The sequence below is a fragment of the Porites lutea genome, chromosome 10 (assembly GCF_958299795.1).
Source record: "Porites lutea chromosome 10, jaPorLute2.1, whole genome shotgun sequence".
Taxonomy (NCBI): Eukaryota; Metazoa; Cnidaria; class Anthozoa; order Scleractinia; family Poritidae; genus Porites; species Porites lutea.
This window is the reverse complement of record NC_133210.1, coordinates 20,512,222-20,535,952: the sequence shown is the minus strand read 5'-3', so window position 1 is coordinate 20,535,952 and position 23,731 is coordinate 20,512,222. Positions and strand designations below refer to the sequence as shown.

Sequence of the window (23,731 nt, the reverse complement as noted above, 5' to 3'; positions counted from 1 at the left end):
CTTCTCTGGAAACCGATTTTTTTAGTAATGTTTATTTCATTCTATTTTTTTTCCTCAACGTTTTCGGGTACGCACGTGCGAACCTTGCGTACAAGTAGCTACGCCCCTGTTTAGTCTCCTTAGCCCTGAGAGTTCCTCTCTTGCGGTTTTCGCGAGAGTTCAGGATGTGGTCCACCCAGTATTTCACGTCTGTTTTAAATGAGAGGCAGCACTTCTTGTTTACCGTTTCGTTATCAGACAGCGCTTAGGCTCTTAGCCTTTCATTTAAATTTGATCAAATTTTTATCATTTATTTACTCAGTATACGTTCGATCCTGTCCTTGTAAACTTATACTTTTATACCTTAAGGGAGCTTAATACCTATATTAATTTTTTCTTCGTTTAGTGTCGTCCAAAAGACCCAGTTTTTGGGATTTTTTAAAAAAGCAAGAAAAAGAAACGACAAGGTTTATTTTTTTTGGACTTAGATTAATTCTTTTAATCTAAAAAAATTAGAATTGGTGTATCCTCTCTGCTTTTTACCCTTTTTGGGCCTTTTTTTATGAAATTGACCATCACATTTTCCGCCATATTGAGTTTGTGTCGATTTGGTGACCATGTCTTGTTGTTTTCAGTCTCCACGGCAATGATGATGGTGTTTCAGGCCTCCTGTTCTCAGATTTCTTGTGATTTTTTTTTCGCCCCACCGACCGACCCACCCAAAACCAGGAAGCCTATTCGACGCTAAACGAACGAAAAGGGGATTACCTAAGCCAAACGGTTTCTTTTTGGGCTTCCTCACCACATTGCTTCTGCGTGTTTCTGTGTACTTGTCTTTTGCTTTGTTTTGTTCTTTTTTGTCGGTACTGAATAAACTGAAACTGTACAAAGACTCTCAGTATTCCCTTTGGAGGTTCTCGAATGCGCATAAAAAAAAAATGAAAAACGCGATGATTTATTTACCGCAAGGGCAATGGGGTGGGGTTAGGGCTCGTTACTGCGCTCCGGTTCATTCGTAGCACTGGACGAAAAAACGGATTTACCTCTATAGCAAATTTAGAGTAAATCATCTGCAAATGCCACATTTGCTTAATATTGCTCAATTTTGCCACATGACATAGGACCAACTTTGCCATAATTTTGCTTTAGTGGCAAGGGTGGTAAATGCCGAATTTGCCTCAAATTTGCCCCGTGTGTAAAAACAAGGATAACCAAGGCATTTACAGGGGTGTCAAACTTGATAGCAAAACTGACATTTGTCAGGTTTTTGCGCAAATGGGCAAAAGCGATCGAAGATGAATTTTTGAATGCTTTTGCTCTCTATAGCAAATTCGGTCAAAGTAGTAATTTCCCACATTTTTGCTCAATGTAGCAAAAGTGACCAAAACTCATTTCTCAACAGTTTTGCCCAGGATAGTAAATCTGAGCAAAAATTCACCTTATTTGTGTATCGCCCAGTGTAGTAAATGAGGTCAAATTATCACTTCTTCCGTATCTTTGCTCAGTGTGGCAAATATGATCAAAATAGGCGTTTGCCACTGTTTTGCTCAGGGTAGCAAATTTGGCCAAATACCACTTTATTCTCAATTTTGCTCAGGATGGCAGATATGATCAAAACAGTAGTTTTCCACACTTTTCCTCATTGTAGCAAAGTTGATCAAATATCAGTTCTTCTGTATCTTTGCTCAGGATGGCAAATATTGCCAAGATAGCAGTTTTCCATACTTTAAGTAAGGTAAACAAAGTTGATTAAAATATCACTTTTTTACACTTTCGCTCAAGATAGCAAATTTGATCAAAACATCATTATCCACATGTTTCTTATTTTTATTTGGTACCATAGATGACTGACAAACAATTTAGACACCAAACAAAATTTCAAGAGTAAAATGACTTTATTATCTTTAATATACACTGTACAATAAAAAGCAAGATAAATTAAAAGAAAGTTCCATTGGCCTCTGCAGAGCACTGCATGTACCACAAAATATACGCCTTTAAATAAAAAGCACATACAATGTGAAGCTATCTAAATTCATAAGTGTATAAGAATGTACATTGGGTTTGAAAGTGCAAGTCAACACTAGCTGGTTCATAATTATCTAAGGTTGGTACAGGTAAAACGTAACTCCATTTGAGTGGTATACTTCAAATATACTCTTTCTAGATTCAATTGATACTATTGGCAAATGGTTGTACGATGACAACATGTACACATCACTCCCAATGTAGATGTGACATCCTTACTAATGGACAGAACATCAACCACAGGAAATAAATTTAGCCTCAAATTATTATGATAAGCGATATTCCTCTAATTATTATTTATAAGAACTTGTTTTCAACTGATAAATATTATCCACTACCCAAAATAGGCAGTGAATAATATTATATAGTGTACCTAGTGCTACTCACTTACCCCAAGGGGAGATACATCTGTATGATTCATTTTCAACCAAATCAGTTATATAAAAATATTTCTTGTAAATAAAATGTGTTACTATGCGAAAGCTCTGTGCATTTCTATGATTTGGGTACAACTTCGATATATTTTTACCCAGCAGTAAACACTTATAAGGTTAATTTTGTCACCTTTTCAACATGTACATGTATTTTATTTTAAAGGTGCTTCATTTACTGCTAAACTTCTAAAACTAGCATGAAATGACACCCCAATTTTACTCTCATCCTATAGGTAGCCAAAAGCTTTTCAAGTTATGAAAGCAAATCTGCTCTCCACTGATTTGGTTAAATACTTGTATTATTATTATTATTATTATTCTAATTATTATTATTATTATTGTTATTATTATTATTATTATTATATCACTGTAAATAATATGATTTGGTGAAACTCTTGTATTATTGTATGACCATAAATAACTTATTACATTTATTTTTTTTACTAAAATCAAATTATTTGCTAAAAATGTGAGCAATTTTTTTCTGATTCACATGATCAGCTGTTTTGCTTGCAGTGTTGGACTGATTAAATATCCAAATTATCCAAACACAATCTATACACTATGAAAGCTCTGTAGAACTTCTTTAATTCATCATCATCATTATTATTATTGGCATGCAGGTGATTAAAATTTAAGCCATGCTTATCAAAAAACTTATCACACACAGTATTTTTTTTTTTACATAAAACATAACTGCACTCTTTTTTCATAAAATATGCCAAGAACAAAATAGGATCATGGCATTTGGAGTTCAGTAATTACTCTTCCATGGGGTGTATTGGCTAGATTTAGTCCTCGGAGTGGCACTTTTTAAGGCAGTGCTTAGGGTAGCCCTAGGATCTGTCACCACTGCGGAAAGTGGATGCAGATGTATCTCCAATTACATATGTTGGGTGAATGGACAACTGAAAATACAGCTGCATTTATAGGCCACTAGAAGGAAGGTTTTTAAAATTCAGTAAAGTTGCCAACACCGGACGAAAAATTGGATTTACGACACTTTTGACACGCGTCAAAAGTTAAATCAAATATGGTATTGGCTTTGACGTCACCTTTGACGCGCGTCAAAGATGTCGCCAAATATATAACCTCTGTGCTTACTCCTTTGACCTCGGTAAATGTGAAGTCAAATTGGTAACAACTTTGACCTCTCCTTTGACGTGCGTCAAAGATCAAGTCAAATGCATCAATGCTTTGCTATTCCTTTAACCCTTATCAAAGGCGTTGTCAAATATGCTGGTGACTTTGACTTTACCTTTGACGCACGTCAAAGATAAAGTCAAAAGAGTAGTGGCTGTGACCACACCTTTGATACTAGTCAAAAATGAAGTCAACTACGACCGCTACACTTTTACAACACTTTTGAATGGTGTCAAAGGTGAGAGCAAATATGCAATGAATTACTTCTACAAACACTTATGTCGAAACTGATTTTAAGAAAGGAAATTAAAAAGTTGTATTTGAATACTGTTTTAAAGATATTTATACGATAATACCGAACACAGGCTGATGATCATTGTAATTGGTGTTTATAATTATTTTTGAAAACGTTCTGGAATATGTACTTTTGCGAGGTGAATTAAGTGAGTTTTGTTTTTGTCTTATCTTGAGTGGATCATTTTCCCCTTGATCGATTAATATGCGATGAATAAATGATAGCGACGCAAAACAATGACTCAACAACTGGACGATGGAAGACTGAACCCAAGCAAGACACCCTGTTTTTGGCGCGAAATTGTCGCGGGTACAAACTCTCTCCGCCCGCGCAAACAAACAAACTACGCAGATCTGAAGAAAACAAAAGCTGCTTTTTTGTACGAAGCAGTCCAGCTTTTTTTAACAAATATTTTCGCCCTTATCTCTGATAGAGTTTAGACTACAAACTTGTTCAAAAGGTACGTGTCATTCTTTTCTATGTGTGCATGCAATAGTTCTTCTTCAAACTTCACAGTTGTTTTACTATGTTAAGCTTACAGAAACCAACTCCGAACAGGCGTGTATATCGTGCTTGGGAGCTTTTCTGATCGTTAAATCTGGTTCAGTAAACTATAAAAATCTTTCTGTATCACAGTAGAGTTTACATTAGATCAAGCCCTTTTTCTTAATAGGGTTAATGCATTTCTGCAAAAGTAATACCTGGCTTATATTTCACAATGCAATTAAACTCAAAACTTCATGCGAGAACCTACTAACATCAAGATTAACCAACTCTGGTTTTTCTAACAGTTTATATTTATCTGCGAGAACTACTCAGGTAATGAAATAATATAAGACTTACATATATCTTTTTTCATTGACAGTGTACTTCAATAAAAATGTCTGTACCAGACTTTGATGGGCATATTACTGAAGCAAGTACATAAGCTTATTTGAACAGGATTCAGTGCAGTTTATCAAACAAAGAAGTGTGATTATTTGAAGACTTCGGATGTTTTGCTAACGTGAGTATCTCTTTCTATTGATTTTTCTGGGTTCCAGACGTAATGGGGCTCATACTGCATAATTAATTTTTAAAATATTCCATTGATTTTTTTACCACTACAGTGGCAGCTGGGTATGTTTCAACATTTAATAACAATCATTCAAACATACCGAGCTGTCCCTTCATTATTGTTACTGGACAATAACTTTGGGGGTTAAAAAGGTAGAAAAATAGCCGCGTAGCAAGCTTTTCCGCGCGAGTTTTGTGCAAGAGGGCAAAAAAAGAGGAAGGAGGGGCCGGGAGGGGCTAACTCGCGCAATAACTCGATTGGAAACGCTTGTTATGCAGGCTAGGTATAATATAAAGTGTTTATTTAGTTTAATTTTAAGCTTTGGGCATAGAGGGAAATTTTAATTGAATTTTCCTGGACTTTATTATGTGATAATAAGGCTCGATTTAAACGTCAAATTTCACAGCTGACGAACTTGATGACAATACATGTACATGAAATGTAATGTTTCCATTCAAAAGCATTAGGTTCGCTACACATTTTTAACAGGGTCTTTAAGTTTTGATAAAGGTAAAGAGAAAGGGGGATTTTCTGAAGAAAACGAGCGATAGTAAAAAGGGAGTGGGGCCAAAAAATTCATTTAAAACACTATGACTGAACTTTTTATCTCAAATTTCTATATTTTTTTACAATTATTTCACAGATAAAAGAAGCAAGGCAAAGTGATAAGTCTCCAGTGGGAAAAAAAAGCACACAACAAAGGAAGATTGAAGTTAGATACATGGCGTTTGTCTTTCACTTACATCAAGAGTCAAAAGCACTCTAGAATGAAAATCTTCGCAAAGATAACATCAAGACAGATAGGCTCCTGATCAGGAACATTTCTTACTTACCATGATTTTAGCACTGGCTATCGTGAAAGAGTGTTTTAAACTATTTTGCAGGTTGCCGTCCGTGACAACAGCGTGAATCTGGAACATTTATAGTGCTTCAAAAATTTGCGGCAGTCATTATGATTGTCCATTGACAAACTGCATTGAGTACTTTAGACAATAAATCGTGAAAATGTATTAAAAAACCATTTTTATGCGTTTAAAAAAGTTTTAATCGGAATTATTCAGCTTTCTAATCATCTAGTGAGGTTTTAGGACAATAAAGTACAAGATTAAGAACTCAATCTCTTATCTGTCCACCTTTTTAAACGGTATCCAGTTCGCAATTGAATTTGACTGAAAATCTCAAGTTGGATTCTAGCCTGTATATCAAGCGCTTATGACTAGCGAGGCAATAACGCGGCATTCGCGCGAAACGCGAGGAGAACGAGGAATTCACGCGAAGCGCGAGACGAGCGAGAGGCGCGATGCGAGGGGAGGAAAAAAACAAACATATTTGGCAACACCTTTGTTAAACCTTTGACTTAAATCTCACACGCATTTGACGACAACTTTGTCACACATTTGACCTGAGGCTCAGACACTTTTGACAACACTTTTCACAAGCCTTTGACTTTAATCACAGACATAACTTTGCCGCGCTTTTGTCACACCTTTGGCCTGAATCTCAGACATATTTGACGACGCCTTTGATAGGGGTACAAATGCTAATGAAATATACCTTTGACGCGCGTCAAAGGTAGGGGTTAAAGGCGTGACAAAAACGGCCTTTATCACCTGAAGACGCGCCTTTGACCGCGGGCAAAGGTAAACATTTGTCGCGCGTCAAAGTTGTACAAAGGTGTGCAAAGGTGGCCTTTATCGCGCGTTTGACTTCACCTTTGACGTTCGGTAAATCCGTTTTTTCGTCCCGTGCAAGTTACAGAGTGATTCGGTGCAAACTAACAAGGACAGCTCTGCAAAGATGGCAAATTTTGCAGACATTTGTCTGGTAAGGGAAAGTTTGTGGCTCCACCATACCATACAAAGGTCATTGAGATTATGTGACTTTGTGTCAACACTTTATTTCAAATCGGACTAATCACAAACAGCGTAAGAACCTAGCCAATCACAAAACGCTGATATACATGCATGTCTTTGTGACTCTATGGGATTCAAACATGATATTGTGCACTAACTCTCAGACGGCATGCTCTATACAGAAGGTTTAGAGTGTCTGCAACACAGGCAAGATCTTCATTGGATTGTGACAAATCACTTTGAGATTTGGTAATTTACCTAGTTTTAACATGGCTCCTTCCCATGGGTGTCAAAGGATATTCACTTACTACATTGTAGGTCTTCATCAAAACTCAAACAATTGTGAAATTGTCTACTGAGTAAATATGGTTCTAGGAACTTAACTGAAAAGGAACTGAATCATGATGCATGTCAACTTCAACTTGAGTGTTATTATTATTTTGTACATTTTTATCTAAAATGTCTTCTTTTCTGAATGTTCTTCAAAAAATGATCTGTGTTATGCTTATGATCAAGTTCATTTTTCTATTGTAAGTGGTGGGTGCCAGAGAAAACTCAGGAGCATCATCTGGTGCTCCTTGGTTTGATGCTGGTCTCACTGTGTGTTCTATTACCATTATTTTCACTTCACTGGCTTTGACACCATGCAACTTTGCGGTCCAACTGGGCCATTTAACCATTAACCTCAATGCTCTGCCAGGAAAGTAGCCTTACACAGAGATTTTCCCTGTTTGGGAGGTCCTCATCACTGAACCTGATGAATTACCTTCATGCCACTCTGATACAGCTGTTTCAGACAAAGACTCCTCTGATGACAAATATGCAACGGAAATGCATGCAAGGTACTTGTTCTTGTCTGACTAACTGATGCTAGTTGACTCCCTCAGAGCATATTGGCCCTTCAATTTTTTTTCTGAAAGGAAAATGAAGAGCCATGATTTAGCAGCCAACAAGTAACCCACAGTTGGTAAAAAAGCATGTACTGCTCATACTCAGTGTAAATGATTGGGTTGCAGAACAATGACACAATGCTGTATATATTGTATATTATAACCATGCAGCAAAAGCTCTCTAAGAGAGATGTCGAATTATTTAATTAGTTCCATCCTCAAGGGCAGCGTTAAGGATATTTATCTTGCTGCTCTTTTAAGTTTTGTGTTTTTCAGTATCTCGTTGAAATGTAATTTTTTCGTTTTTGCTTTTGTAGATGTTCTGCTTTGCTTTTACTATGTTTTTCAAAGCTATTCTGGCGCGTTAATGAGGATATATTCTTTAAAGTTTGAAGGTGCCAAACTGACGCTTAACTTTTCCCACCTAATGAAGTTGTTTTTCCCTTTGGCGAAGTAGGGCGTAGTAACGTTGATTTTAGCCTTTTGTCACTAAATGCTCTAGGGATTCGTACTTTTGAAAAGCGGAAAGCAATCTTTAGCTGGCTTTTAAATTCTGGAGCCGATATTTGTTTTCTGCAAGAAACCTACAGTACTCAAGAAGTCGAAAATATCTGGAGAAAACAGTGGAAAGGAAACATGTTCTTTTCGCACGGTAGTAGCCATAGTCGAGGTGTACTTGTACTGGTACGGGATAACTTAGACTTTCAAATGCGATCTATCAAGGTTGATTCTCAGGGTCGCTATGTTTTCTTAGAGGTTTCCATTCAGGATTCACCATACTTTCTTTTAAATATATACGCTCCAAACAAATGTAGTGAACAATGTACCTTTTTTAAAGAAATATCAGAAATTTTGAAAGCGGCTAGAACAGAACAGGATTACCCAATTATCGTCGGAGGCGATTTTAACGTCATACTTGACCCTGACTTAGATGGACGGGGCGGAAACAACAGAAAGAAAGACTCCGCAATATTAGTTGAAGATATGCACCTCGATTTCGATCTGGTTGATATCTGGCGTATTAGGAACCCCACTACATCACGATTTACTTGGCGTCAAAAAACTCCGGTTGTGCAGAGGCGTTTAGATTTTTGGCTTATAAGCGACAGTTTGCAAGATGAGATAATTTCAGCGGAGATTAAAACATCAATAAAAACTGACCATTCGGTAATAACCCTTTCAATTTGCGGCTTAGATGAAACTGAGAGAGGACCGAATTTCTGGAAATTCAATTCGAACTTAGTAAATGACTCGGACTACTGTGAACTTTTAACCACTGAATATGTGAATTGGTTAGAGGAATTTAAAGAGGTTCAGGATAAGCGTGTTTTATGGGATTTAATTAAATACAAAATAAGACAGCAAACAATTACATACAGTAAAGGTAAAGCCCGTGAAAGAAGAGCAAAACTACAAAAGGTGGAAGATAAGCTGAAGGAATGTACAGAAAAATGTGATATTGATCCAAATAGTGGAAATCTCGAGGAACTGGATTACCTTCAAAAAGAATATGATCAATTGTACGATTACATTACACAAGGGGCAATCATTCGCTCTAGGGCAACCTGGTATGAAATGGGTGAAAAAAACAACAAATATTTTTTGAATTTAGAAAATTCAAACAAAACTAAAAGCAGTGTCCGCAAAAATCTTAACAACTGTTGGAGAATTATCTAGCGACCCAAAAAAGATTATGAATGAATTGGAATCATATTATTCTAATCTCTACGATGGTAGAAATTCCGCAGACACGCAGACAATTTCTTCGTTTATAAATGATCTCACCGATGTTCCATTTTTAGCCGAGGAGAAGAGGAACGTTTGCGAGGGTATCCTTAGATATGATGAATGCTATAATGTATTACAGACCTTCCAGAAAAATAGATCGCCAGGGAACGAAAGTTTAACAGCCGAGTTTTACTTAGCCTTTTGGCCCTTGCTTGGAAATTAAAGTTGGTACTTGATAGTTTATAATAATAATAATAATAATAATAATAATAATAATCTTTATTTCTTAAGATAAAATCACATATCCTAAGTTACAATATAAACTCAAAAAACTATTTACATATCATATCTAAAAATTATTCTGTTACTAAAAACGTTCTTAAACCTGTCAGTGTAGATTCTAGGGACAGAGACTGACGTATTTCTAAGATTGTACCTCATGTTCTTTTCCTTAGGTAAAAACTGGAAGAACGGGCATTCGGGGTCATTCGATCTTTTTTTGTAGAGTGTCTTGTCCGCCTTCTCTAGCAAATCCCTGATATTTACATTCTTGGACATAAACTTTCTTTTCATACACCGGTCTAAAAAATTCTGTATTACAGAAAGGTCGGAATCTGAGGCACCATAAACAGGCAAAGCGTAAGAAAAATTTGGTAAAACTATTGCGTTAAAAAGGTGATCTACTTCCTCCTGGGACATTCCTTCCTTACGTAAAGATCCTAATACGAATAATGACTTGTTCGCCTTAATTACCTTCGCACGCACATGACTACTGTATTTACAATTTTGTTGGAAAGTAACACCTAATATGGATAACTCTGCGCACTGCGGTATGTTACTAACTAGCGCGATGTCCTGACTGAAACCTTTCTTACGGAAAATAATCTCCTTGCATTTTGTTGGATTGCATGTCATGCGATTGCGGCTGGACCAGCTAAGAAACTGATCCACCAAGTCGGTGCGACACTGGCCGTTTCCCCAAAAAGGGACGATAATTGTAGAATCATCAGCATATTTAAACAAGGCTGGGCGACCTTCTAGATTGATCTCCAAGTCATTAATAAACACGTTAAAAAGATATGGCCCACTGACACTACCTTGTGTCGTACCCCTATTGACCTCACGCCACTGTCCCTCAAAACCGTTATAAACTACTCGCTGCTGGCGTTTCTCGAGAAAGCTTAAATACCAGTTCACAATAAGGGGATTCAATGGCAACTGCCTAAGCTTAGATGACAGGAGTTCATGATTGACATAGTCAAATGCTTTACTAAAATCCATTGCAAATACTCGGACGGCTTTGCAGTCTTGCTCGTCTAAATAGCTGTAGATGGTGTGCTGCATGCTCAAGAGCGCATCAGTGCAACTGCCCCCTGTCGTATAAGCAAACTGTGTTGAACTCAGATGCTGTTCGACAATGTCTCGTACATGGATGTTATACACAGATTTCTCGAACGCGCGTGCAATTACAGGCGTGATCTTAATTCCTCTGAAGTCCTGCTTGCCCTTAGGGATGTCGATCTTAGGGAGGGGCGTCACGTGGGCCCTTTTCCACGAGAGGGCCACTTGCCAGTTTTCAGGGAAACATTCCAGATCTTATGAATGACACTTGTGAAGATCTCAGCGTGATCCCTTCAAATCCAAAAGGGAATGAGATCTGGTCCCATAGCGGTTTTCTTCAGATGTTGTAAGCAATTCCACACGTGTCTTTCTGATATCTGAGGGGCTTCTAAGCTCTTATCCACAATAGCTGGTACAGGCTTCGTATATGCGTCATCAGTGCACAAATCAGCGAAGTAGTCGTTAAGCTCCTCCAGTGATTTGGTGTCCAATGTAAGTTTGAACTATGCTTTCGAATACGGTGCACTATCGAACTCACAGAAACAGGCCGTTATCACCTTAATTGAAAAGAAAGGAAAAGACAAAAGGTTGGTGAAGAATTAGCGTCCAATATCTCTTGTAAATGTTGATGCTAAATTGGCGTCTAAAACTTTGGCAAAGCGTTTGGAAAAGGTGCTTCCTGAAGTAATTCATTTTAATCAAAACGCGTTTGTAAAGGGGAGAACAATTTTTGATGCCGTCACAACGATAGATGATGTGATTGAATATGCTAGGTACAAAGATATACCTGGGATTCTAGTGGCTATAGACTTTGAAAAAGCTTTCGACTCGCTCAATTTAAATTTTCTTTTAAGAGTATTACATGCATTTAACTTTGGTCCTTCTTTTATTCAGTGGATACGGGTCTAATATAACAACGCCTCTAGCTGTGTAATGAACAATGGTTTTACAACAGGACCTTTTGCACTAAGTAGGGGAGTAAGGCAGGGAGATCCCCTCTCTCCCTACCTGTTCATAATAGCTTTGGAGACCTTAGCTATAAAGATAAGAGAAGATGATGGCATTAAGGGCATTACGATACGAGATGAACCTGTTAAACTTTGAATTTTAGGAATACTTTGAAATCACTTAAGAAGACGATCAATTTGTGGAAATGGCGTGGTCTTTCTCTCTTAAATCAATCAATCAATCAATAAACTTTATTTACCCTCGAATTTACAGTGTAGCACTCAAGTGCTAATATCTTCGAGCCAACTACATTAATAAATAATTATAATAAAAAGTTAATTCTATATAGCAAAAAAGATAACTAACTACCTAGACATTTAACTTGCAAATTATCATGATGTAGAAAGGTTTGCAGTTCCTGCCCTTTTAAGTAAATTATTGTTCCCAGTAGATATCAGTCGTCGAAAAGAAGTAAAATCAGAAATAGTGCGGTAATGGTCAGGGAGAGAATTCCAAGATGTTGCTGCCAAGTAACTAAAGGAATTGATACCATAAGAAGTGGTCGATGGTTTGGGCAAACAGAGCATATTATGTCCTCTTAAAAAATAGGTGCTAGAGCGTAAACGAAACATATCTTTTAAATATCTTGGATAATCAGAAAAATGAAGACATTTAAAAATAGTGAGAATCATGTTTTGTAAACGCTTGTCCTTAAGGTTTGCAGTTCCTGCCTTTTTAAGTAAATTATTGTACTCAGAGTTAAAATCCTTGAAAATAAATCGAAGAATACGTTTGTTTAAAAGGTCCAGTTTATCAGAATCTTGTTTACTTGAGAAATGCCACACCATAGAACAATAATAAAAGTGAGGAAGTATAAATGCCTTATAAAGACGGAGCATGGTTTCAGTAGACATCAGTTTGCCAAACCTTGACATAACGCTAAACTGATTGTTTACCTTTTTACATATAGAGGACACGTGTTGCTTAAACGTAAGATCTTTATCAATTGTAACGCCGAAAAGTTCCACTGAGTCATTTACTGAGAAATTAAACTGATGGTCAGTTTTTCCTAGTATCATCCCTTGGTGTTTGCTGGGATTTGCTATCATTCCATTGATCTCGTACCAGGCATTTGCTGAGCTAACCTCACGCGAGATACGCCTTTCCAAAGATACCGGATCCGTATCGGCGGTGTAGAGTTGACCATCATCTGCATACATATTTAATTGTACAGTTTTGATTTGTAGGAATAAATCATTTATGAAAATATTAAAAAAACATTGGACCAAGAACACTGCCTTGAGGTACCCCTCGCATGACTTCTTGCCAATCAGAACTTGTATCACCTACTTTCACCCGCTGCATCCTACCTTGTAAGTAATCTTTAAGAAGCATACAACTTCTACTGTTAACACCATAGGCCTTCAGCTTGGCCAGCAAGAGTCCATGCGGTATCGTGTCGAAAGCCTTAGATAAATCCATTGATATCACTGCAACAATTTGTTTATTATCCAGACTACGCTTCCAATCTTCTGTTAACCTCATTAGCGAGGTTTCACAGCTATAGTGTCTCCTATAAGCTGAGATGTAGTCAGACAATATTTCAGAATAGAACTGGTCTAGTTGAGAAGCAAGAAGTTTCTCAAAAACATTATTTAGGGCCGGTAAAACAGTAACGGGTCGATAATTCTCTTTACTCAATTCATCATTTTTCTTGAAAAGAGGTGTAACCTGCCCCATTTTCCATCGAGAAGGATATTTGCATTGTTTGATCGATTCATTCATTAACTCTGCTAGTGGACCAGATATCGCAGAAGCGGATTCCTTAAGAAGCCGCGGAGTTATGGTGTCGTGGCCGCAGGCCTTGCGTGCGTTGATGTTTGATAGTAGTTTTTCAACCTGGGTCTTATTGGTGTATTTAAAATTAAAATTATGTGTGGCGTTCTTTCTTCTGTTTTCCTCTGCAATTGCTCGAATGCTGGGGTGTGCACTGAATTCATTTCCAAAGTTATTTTCTTTAATGTCCTGTACATCATCAACGATGTGAACAAAAAAGTTGTTGAACAATTCAGCTAGTTCTTTCTTATCCGTAATAACCACATCGTTTTCAATTAGTGTGATGTCATTGGCTTGTTTACTGGACCTCGAATGCATAAAAGGACGATAAGCCTCCCAAAATGCACGTGGATTGTCGGTCTCTGACTTGTTTTTAAAATGGTAGAATACAAATTGTAAAAACCTTTGCCATCCCTAAGTTTATGTTTAGAGCGTCGGTGTTGCCAATTTCTAAAGACCTTATCAAAGAGGCCGACTCGCTTTTTTACTATTTTATTTGGAATGGGAAAGATAAAGTAAAACGAAATGTAATGATTTCGGAAGTTGAGAAGGGTGGCTTAAATATGCTTGATATTGATTCTATGGTTCGTACCAGACGAGTGATATGTATGAAAAAATATTTGGAAGACTATAAAAGTCCGTGGAAAGCTTTTTTAAATGAGGTTCTTATCCCTGTTGGTGGCAAGTGCCGTCATTTGCAAAATGAGCCAAAATTAAGATCTTACAATATCACTGAACCATATTTATAAACCATAAGAGTTTTGGATGGTACAATTTATGAAAGAAGAATCACTTGTCATTTAAATGTGGAACAATAATACGGTGGTCACTCAGAATGACACATAGGCTTCAAGATCTGGCATATGCCGTCACTCGCAAAATGAACCAAAATTAAGATCTCACAATATCACTGAACCATATTTATAAACCATAAGAGTTTTGGATGGTACAATTTATGAAAGAAGAATCTCTTGTCACTTAAATGTGGAACAATAATACGGTGGTCACTCAGAATGACACATAGGCTTCAAGATCTGGCATACGCCGTCACTCGCAAAATGAACCAAAATTAAGATCTCACAATATCACTGAACCATATGTATAAACCATAAGAGTTTTGGATGGTACAATTTATGAAAGAAGAATCACTTGTCATTTAAATGTGGAACAATAATACGGTGCTCACTCAGAATGATACATAGGCTTCAAGATCTGGTATACGCTGTCACGCGTAAAATGAACCAAAATTAAGATCTCACAATATCACTGAACTATATGTATAAACCATAAGAGTTTTGGATGTACAATTTATGAAAGAAGAATCAATTGTCATTTAAATGTGGAACAATAATACGGTGGTCACTCAGAATGACACATACTGTAGGCTTCAAGATCTGGCAAGTGCCGTCACTCGCAAAATGAACCAAAATTAAGATCTCACAGTACCACTGAACCATATGTATAAACCATGAGAGTTTTGGATGGTACAATTTATGAAATAAGAATCATTTGTCATTTAAATGTGGAAAAATATACAATGGTCACTCAGAATGACACATAGGCTTCAAGATCTGGCAAACTTATGCCGTCACTAGCAAAATGGACCAAATTAAGATTTCACAATATCACTGAACCATAATTATGTGTAGATGTAAAACAAGAGTTTTTGACTGTAAAAATTTCAAAAGGAAAATCATTTGTCATTTGAAATGTAGTAGAATATTAAATAATAAATTATAGTGACCACGGCTTTGTCAAGTGCTGTCACCTGAAAAGTACAGTAACCCCAAAGATCTAACATATTAACTCAGCTGTACAACAAGCCAAATTACTGAATTATGGACATGCTAAGGTCACATCACCGACTTATATTGGTGTAAAAGAAATGTTTGCCTGCACAGCTCAAGATCTGGCTACTTAAGATTATTCCATTAATGAAGACGATGCGCAAGAAAGAGTACAGTTATTTCTGCAGTGAACAAAAAAGGAATCAATCAATGGCATATCTGTGCATGCATCTTAAATTTTAAGATTTATCTTTGAGGTTTTAAGCTTACGCAAAGTTATTAGAAAACCAAAGTAAGTAAACGAACCACGATATCAAGAAGAACATACCTTTCTGCAATCCAGCTGAGTTGATGACTTGGAAACAGGCTTTATTTGAAGAATATCGCAACTGATCACTGTCTCTCGAAAATAACAAAGGTATAAATAGTAATAGAACAGCTGAATAGAAAGACAGGCTTTCTATTATCCGAAAATAACAAAACTACTCGTTTGCAACGCTTTATTGCTTGTGAAGTCCGCGTGAATTTGAACTATTCAACGAAAGTTTATTTTACACTATTCTATTGGTTCAAAAGCCGCACGTGACAATGTAAATCAAATCGCACATGTGCCAAAGTCACGTGGAAGCCTGGGAAACAACAAACATGGCGGCTGATCTTGCGATGGAGAAGAGAAAAGTGCATTCAGGACTACATTCACCCGGACGATGAAACTCTGCAATCTACTACTGAAATGACTCCTGGTTTCAAACCTTTCACATATTGTGCATTTTGTTCACCCAAATTGTAAATGGTAACGTTTTACGTCATCCTGGGGTACCAGGGCCTCCTATTCCGAGACTTCTTGTGATATTTTGTTTTTTTCCGAGCCATCGACCCAATATCAGGAAACGAATTCGACGCTAAAGGAAAAAAAAGGGGGGATGGTCTTACCCGAAATAACCAGCTGCAGCAAGTAATATGATAAACTTTGAGGAGATTGTGATGGTGATTGAAACGGGGCAATGGAAAATCAAAACTTCCGTGAAATAACACTGTGAAGTTTAGTAAATGTGCAAACGTTGGTTAAAGTGGTCGTAAAGATAGTTCTTTGATCATATTTTGCTTAAATTTACACCTCTAGTATTCATACATTTACACAGTAACTTTGCTATGCCAGAAAATATCAAGCAAAATTCATTTTTGACGTTCGATTTTTACACAGAGAACAAAATGGCGGCAAATTTGAATCTAAACACCAAATTTACTATGGGGAGCAAAACTGAAACAAAATATCTGTAAACTTGATATTAACTCCACATTTACGCCACCCTTGCAGAAAAGTAAACTTTCACTTTTGAACAAAATTTGCACCAAGAACAAATTAGTAGCAACATTAGTACCCTAAATTTACAATAGATTTGCTCAACTAGCAAACTTAGGCAAATCCGTTTTTTCGTCCAGTGTAGGCTGTCAAATGGTCCCGAAATACAAAATGAAAAATGACTGTGGACAGACTATTCACGTCTAGACATCAAGCATCTTTTAAGATGGGACTTATCGCCTCTCCCTGTTCATGGAGTTGATTCAAGGTGTTGACGTTAATTTCGTGATGCCCTGCATGTTGCCAGGGCATGTTTCAATTAAAAGGGCCTTTCGACAGGTACGGAGTCCGCCGTCACCTTGTCAACCGTGCGAGATATGATGTACTTCACAAAAACAAAGAGAAGTTATTTTCGATTTGCCCCGCCCCCTACACCCGAAAGTCCCCGACAGGACCGCTTCAAAGTACTCCTCACCCCCGGGCCCAAATGGCTGGACTTGTTCCTGTGGTTGCGCGGGGGATAGTAACAGGTCTACCTAATTGCACCGTGCATCAATGACAGTTTAGCTCAATCAGAAGCCCCTTTTCCCTGGCTAGTTCAAGGTGTGTGCACCTCCTTTAAGCTGTTGTTTTTGGTTCTTACTGAGATTTTTGATCTTGAGGAAATTCACAACGACAGGAGCAGGTTATGGGCTTTTTTCCTAGCCCTAATCCTACATTACAGGAAATCCCTCAGGTAAGGCAAGAATTCGATAATCCTTCCATAATCATCCATTTTTTCACCGCGTGAATTGGGTATTTTTAGCTTATTTCGAGGAAATACTTTTTGCTTCAAATCCAGGGTGGGCTTTTAAACACATTTTTTAAGCCAAATGGTTTCTGCGAGAATCTGCTTACCCGAACTTTTCGCATAAAAAACGACAAATACCCGAAAAAAGCTCATGTTTTTGGTGGTGGTGGCATATTTCCGATAAATTCAGCTCATTGTCTCGTGACGAAGAAGAGTTCAGATCCGTACCGCGCGCCTCTCGAGGCAAGCGTTCCGTCGAAATGCGAGCCCAAAAAACAGGTGGTAAGCGGTCAATCTGTGAAAAGTAACGCAATCTCCGTCTTTTGGGAGCAACCGAAGATGCTCTTGCCGATGCTGTCCTTGATGTTTTTTTATTTCCAGTATCTAGGAAACCCATGCTAAGGTATGAAACATACACTCGTAGGCATTGTTCTGTCCGCTAAAGTCTAATTCCTGGACGCAGAAACGTTGTGCTTTTTGAAGTTTGTTATTGTGCTTTGGCCTTTGACAACCTTACGTGACTTGTGCGTTTGGTGGCAGAAGATAGCTAAACTCTGCTTTTCTTGTTGGAAAACGGCTTTAAATTTTATCAGATCGCTCGATAAACACGTGTTAGTTTCTGATAGCTGATAACGTTAAATCACTGTTGCTCAAACTGATTTCTTATTGCATTTTTCTGAGTTTTTAATCGACCCGCCGAGTCTGGAAAGCTCAAATTTCAGAAAAGTACTACTAGTATTTTTTGACCTCAAAAATGTTCCTTTAAAGTTGCCCATAGTTTTGAAAACAGATTTTGAAAGAAGAGATAACGCTCTTTAACGTGGTATAAGACTCGTTACTGAAATCGAGGTACCAGTCGGCGATTTTGGGCTTTGAAATTTGCATTTTTTCATTGAACGAAAACGTTCAAAATATTGAAAATAATGAAAAATCTCCAAAATATTACACTTTCGTTCAAATTGAGTAAATCGCCACTTAGAATGTGTGCAATTAAGTACTCTTCTGAATAAGTTATTTGTTGTCCGCATTACAATGGAGTTGAATTTTAAAACGATTTTTTGTGACACATGGTCTCGGGCCTAGAAAACCCGGTCCGAGAGCCGCGAAACCAATAACCCCCCCGTACGTGGAAAATAATTATCGGATCGAAGTAAAAATTACATTTATGTTAATAGCTTACCTAGTGCTACTTTGTGGGGTTTTTTTTAGAATTTTCGATTTTTCACTTTTGTAGACCTCTGGTCGATATTTACTGACATCCGCTCTTAACACCTTTATCGCCATTTCCTTTTAAAGCGCGTTCAGGAAGAATCATGGATTTTCACTTTCTAGCGCTTACAAATTCGTGGATAAAAAACTTTAGGCCGCCATTTCACTTTGCTAGCATGGATAGGGTGCTACGCAGCGGGGACTGGGAACTGGTAAAACAGCGAAACAAACTTCTAAATGTCCAAACAAACTTCCCGACAAATCGAGTTCTCAGATACTTTTAAGACAAAAATAGGCAGCTGCCTTGTGCAGGCCGCAATAAATGAATGTTGCGGCGTGTATAGGTGAAATAATTACTGAAATTTAACGCCATCATAAAAAAGATAAATATTAACTATTATTATTATTAGAAAAAATACAACAAAAATATTTATACGTAGCTCATTTAAGGAGCAGGCAAAATCATCAGTGTCACGAATGTTTCATCGGTTAACCCTCGGACGTACACACAAATTCATATCCCCACCGTGGTACAAAGGGAGCACTTTGCATGATTTTAGTCTCAAGATTTACTTTTTTTAGATAGAATTTGAAAAAAAAGTGTTTTCACTCAAAAATGGTTTGACCACTAGCTACTTATGACGTCAAATCCCGTAACCATAGAAACTGAGCATTACTGAACTTGTCTTAAAATTCGCGAGAGATAAACGAACAGTTACTTAAAACGTCAGGTGCTGATGTTTTATCCTCTTGGAAAAAAAAATGTCACGTGGTTATAATGCCACGCCCCTTTGAGGTCTGAGTCGAAAATCTGCTGTTGCCGGCTTTTTTTCGTGAAAATCTCTCGGCTACACATAGTGCGCATTAGTGCCTTGCGCTGAACAGAGTTTTACCAAAATGGCAAAGACCCAATTCGAGAAATTCAGCGGTTTCCAAATTTAGGTCATAATTTATGGGAAAATGATAAGCAAACTTTACACGGATTATATCTAATAATTTGTGGGATTCATCTCTTTATTTTGGGCATCGTTAAAACAGCATCTCACAGTTTATTAGATTTAATCCGTGTAAAGTTTGCTTATCATTTTCGCATAGATTATGACCTAAATTTGGAAACCGCTGAATTTATGCTAATTTTTCCAAAATAATGCGCACTGTACATACCTCCATGACTAGTACATTTTAGTTTGAATTTATCGCATCTTTTGAATGTAAAGCATTGACAATACTCACACTGAAATGTACTAGTCATGGATATATCTATTGTCCGCATTAATTTGGAAATTAGCATAACGTCAAAACAGTGAATGTTGTAGCGCGGATTTTTGACTGGTTTTTTAAAACTTGAAGGTGTTTCAGTGGAACAATCTTAAAGAAAGTTTCAGACATTATTATATACATTATGAAGATTATGTGAAGAGATTTTGGAAAAACTCGTTCGAGTCGTTTCAGAGATATACAAAAAAGCTCTAAGAGTCCAAATTTTGAATGAAGTTGCACTTAGACATGTGGTGAGGAAACGGGTTAGTTATAAAGATCGCGAGAATGAAAATACACCAAAATTTCCTAGCATCGAAATATGATATTAAGCAGCATTCTGACGCTACTTAAGAATAATTTGAGTCATTCATATGTTTTTATTAAATAATCTATCATGGCTACTGAAAATTTAAGGTTTGATATTTATTTTCGTTTTAGTCGAATTCAAACATACATAATTTTTTGCTTCTTACGGAGGTTATTTGCTAAACACCAAACTTTAAGTTCATAGTGTTGGATTTTCAATAGTTGGTCTAGATCGCGCAAAATTAGGCGTTTATCAAGTTCAAAGTTTTTTGTTTATTGTTGTCATAGTAATATCGATTTTACCAAAACCTACATTTTGACAAATTTCAATCTATAGTCAATCATTGATGAAAATTTTATAGTGATCAGACAAGGATAAAATCAGTCTTTTAAAACGATTGAAAAATATCAGCATGGCCACTGAAAAACTATATCGAAACACCTTAAAACAATGGCTTCACTTGTAAATAACACTTGCAAAAGTTTAATTACAGTGTAATTGACCCGAGGTCTGGGACAAAAAAAAAATCTGAGTTTTCCTTCTTTTTTTCAGTTGGCAAAATACAGTTAATTTTACCATATCAAGGAATAACTGTAAGAAGCCTGATTAATTCGTCTGTGAGTTTCACCTGGAGATTCTCAGGAGACGTTGCGGGAATTGAATTTGGTTTCAAGGCAACTAATGCAGCCACAATAGAGAAAAATGGGAGAATATTATTTCTAAACACCTTTGGAAAAACGGTATATGTACATCAAAGTTTTACTGGACGAGTGACTGGAAGCCGTAGTGGTAACTCATCCTCTGGTCAAGTCATCTTCAATCTCAGGGGCATAACGCTGAATGATACAGACACTTATGGGTGTCAATTATATGCAAACAATGTGCAAGATAGTGGTCAATTTGATTACGCCAGACTGGTTGTTGAAGGTGATGTACACTTTCTTCATACAGATATTTTCGATCGAGTTCTATGAAGGTAGAATTTTTTTTTCTTTGTGAAGACCTCACGTATATAAAAAATACATTTTTTGTAGATGAATAAAAATTCTTCAGCAAAGTGGTTTACGGAGCCGCATACTTAACTAATTGTTTAAGTGTGTACTACAACAGTGAAATAATTGAGCGCAAAAAGTGAAAGCAATAATGATTATCATTGCTACTGACGATTACATATTTAAGCGCGCACTGACCGAACGGTCGTCATGTTTTCTTTCCGACAAATTAAACTTTGAAGGCATTAATGTTTTCGGCTTTTTCGGGAACACCCTTCCAAGGGAATTGCCAATTCTTCTGTATTTGAAAACATTATGTTTTGAAATACCATTTGATTTAGTGTTACTGCTAATTTATGAACTTATTCGCTAAATAAAAAAGCACAAGACACTGTAAATCTGTTTACTGGTTATACATCGGTAAATGAAGGTTAATAACAGACAAAGCTTAGCTGTTGTCGGAATCAACAGTCTTCGTTTATTTTTGACACTTCATTGTTTGTTACAGTAGAAGGTTTGCTTGGAGGTAAATAGCTACAGAATAGTCGTCATGTTCTAGACAATGATCGCTAATTGCTAATTCATGTTTTGTGACAGCGGTTGGGAGTCATTATCAAGTTTTTGGAAAAAATATTCCTGCTAAAGCTTTCATCCATTTTTTGTAATGTAATGTAATGTAATGTAATGAAATATAACTGTTTTTAGTGCGTTATAATTATTTTATGGTTTTGGCCTCATTTGATTGCCCTTAAACTACACAAGCTCTTCCCCCGGTCCATTAAATTCACAATCCACACTTCAATCGCAAAAAAGTCTAACAGTAACTCATTCTTGCCCCTCCAACGAGCCATCTTTGTTACCGCCAGAAACTGGTAACTAAGCGCCATTAAATGAGTTAACATCTCATCTGTGTTCGAATTCTTAGAAATACCAAGAATCACACATCCAGTGACAGCAAATATAAGCTACAAGATAAGATAATATCCTCCCTTGCATCTGCAACTAAAGCAGTGATAATTATATAACAGACCGAAAGTAGCTGAACGCTCTAATTCACATTTTAATAAATTATGATGAAAACATCCTGGGTGAGTCATTTTATTACCCTACAATGTGTCAGTTAGACGACTTCCGAATTAGTCAAAAGTTCCTTTTTTGTGCCCATTTCTTTCCTTTCACTATACTGGATAGGCGGTGAATTTATATCCCCGCTTGAATGCCTTATTTGCATGTTAAAATAAATAAATAGATAAAAAATGAATTGGTATTCCGGACAAAGTCCAAACCACTCATAGGTGGTAAGAATGGTTTGACGATGTGATAATAATAACATATTTTTCCGATGATAATTGACAGACCCAGCCGTCATACAAGGCCTTACTTCTTCCTCGCCAATGTCCTGTATTGGGCACACTGTAACGTTGACTTGCAAGTCAGATGCTGTTCCTATACCAACGCTCACCTGGTACAAGCCTGATGGAACCAACTTTACTTCGGTCAAAGCTACTGAGAGCACCGTTGACTTGACAATGAATTCGAGTGTAGATTTTGGACTATATAATTGCACAGCTGAAAATGGTTTCACCCTGGCTTCCAAGACGGTCCATGTAGGGCAGATAGGTTAGTTGTTTAATAAATGTTTGCCAAAATCTTAGTGATCTTCAATACAGCGTTTTTTGTACAGTTTTAATTCAACGTACGCGTTTGGTAAACGCTTGTCTTAATAAGGGAGCTCCTTGCGCGCGCGAAGCGCGCGCGAGCGGAGCACCATGACTAAGATAAACTACCCATCCGAGAAATTTTGGTTATGACGTCAGCGTACGTCCGTCCGTACGGACTTTCCGGGTAGTGGAAAGTAGTCCGCATGGACTCTTGGGGTAGGGGAAAGTAGAGATTTTTTGGCGGGAAATCGCATGGCGCAACGTCGCGCAATTATATCGCGCAACTGGTTTTGAAAAAAGAAATTTCAAAGCAACTTAGCAAAAAGATTTTTCGACAGAGCCTTTATAACTTTTTATTACAACTTACGAAAGCTATTATGTCAACAAACAACAGCAGAGAGATTTTAGCGTGTAGATGACAGGTTTTAAGCAGAGAGCAAAGAGAAGGTGAACGGCAGAGAGCAAGAGTCAACACGCGTAGAACAAGCGAAAACGATCGCCAAAGAGAGCGCGTTAGAAGTAGAAGAAGAAGACAACATTTTAGCGAGGAAAGTCGGCAAGTAGAAAGAAGGAGAGAAAATTATAGTGAAAAACGCCGGCAAGCAGAACGAGACAGAGCTAGAATGAACAGACAAAGGCAACGCGAAAGAGAAATACAAAGGCAAAGGGAACGGCAGCAACATAATGACATGATGACAGAAAGTGTAGTGTTAATGTCACTATGGCCCAGCGTTATTAACATTTTGATTTCAAACTGATCTCGGACGCAAAAATTCAGCCAATCATTTAAAAATGCAAGCAGGGAAGACAGAGACTTTTCAGTTTTCTCACCATAGTCACCCGTTGATCACGCTCTACGACCGTCCAATTTTTATGCTCTGATTGGTCAA

At 37.3% G+C, this 23,731-nt stretch overlaps 1 protein-coding gene across 1 annotated transcript in view; it reads left to right on the top strand.

Annotated features, from left to right (window-relative positions):
• Window positions 1–23,731, top strand: part of LOC140949646 (neural cell adhesion molecule 1-like) — a 34,264-nt gene that overhangs the window by 6,382 nt on the left and 4,151 nt on the right. The window contains exon 2 of the mRNA XM_073398799.1: window positions 22,537–22,800. Within this exon, the coding sequence (XP_073254900.1) occupies window positions 22,575–22,800 (226 nt within the window). The 5' untranslated portion in view covers window positions 22,537–22,574. The remainder of the gene's footprint in view (window positions 1–22,536; window positions 22,801–23,731) is intronic.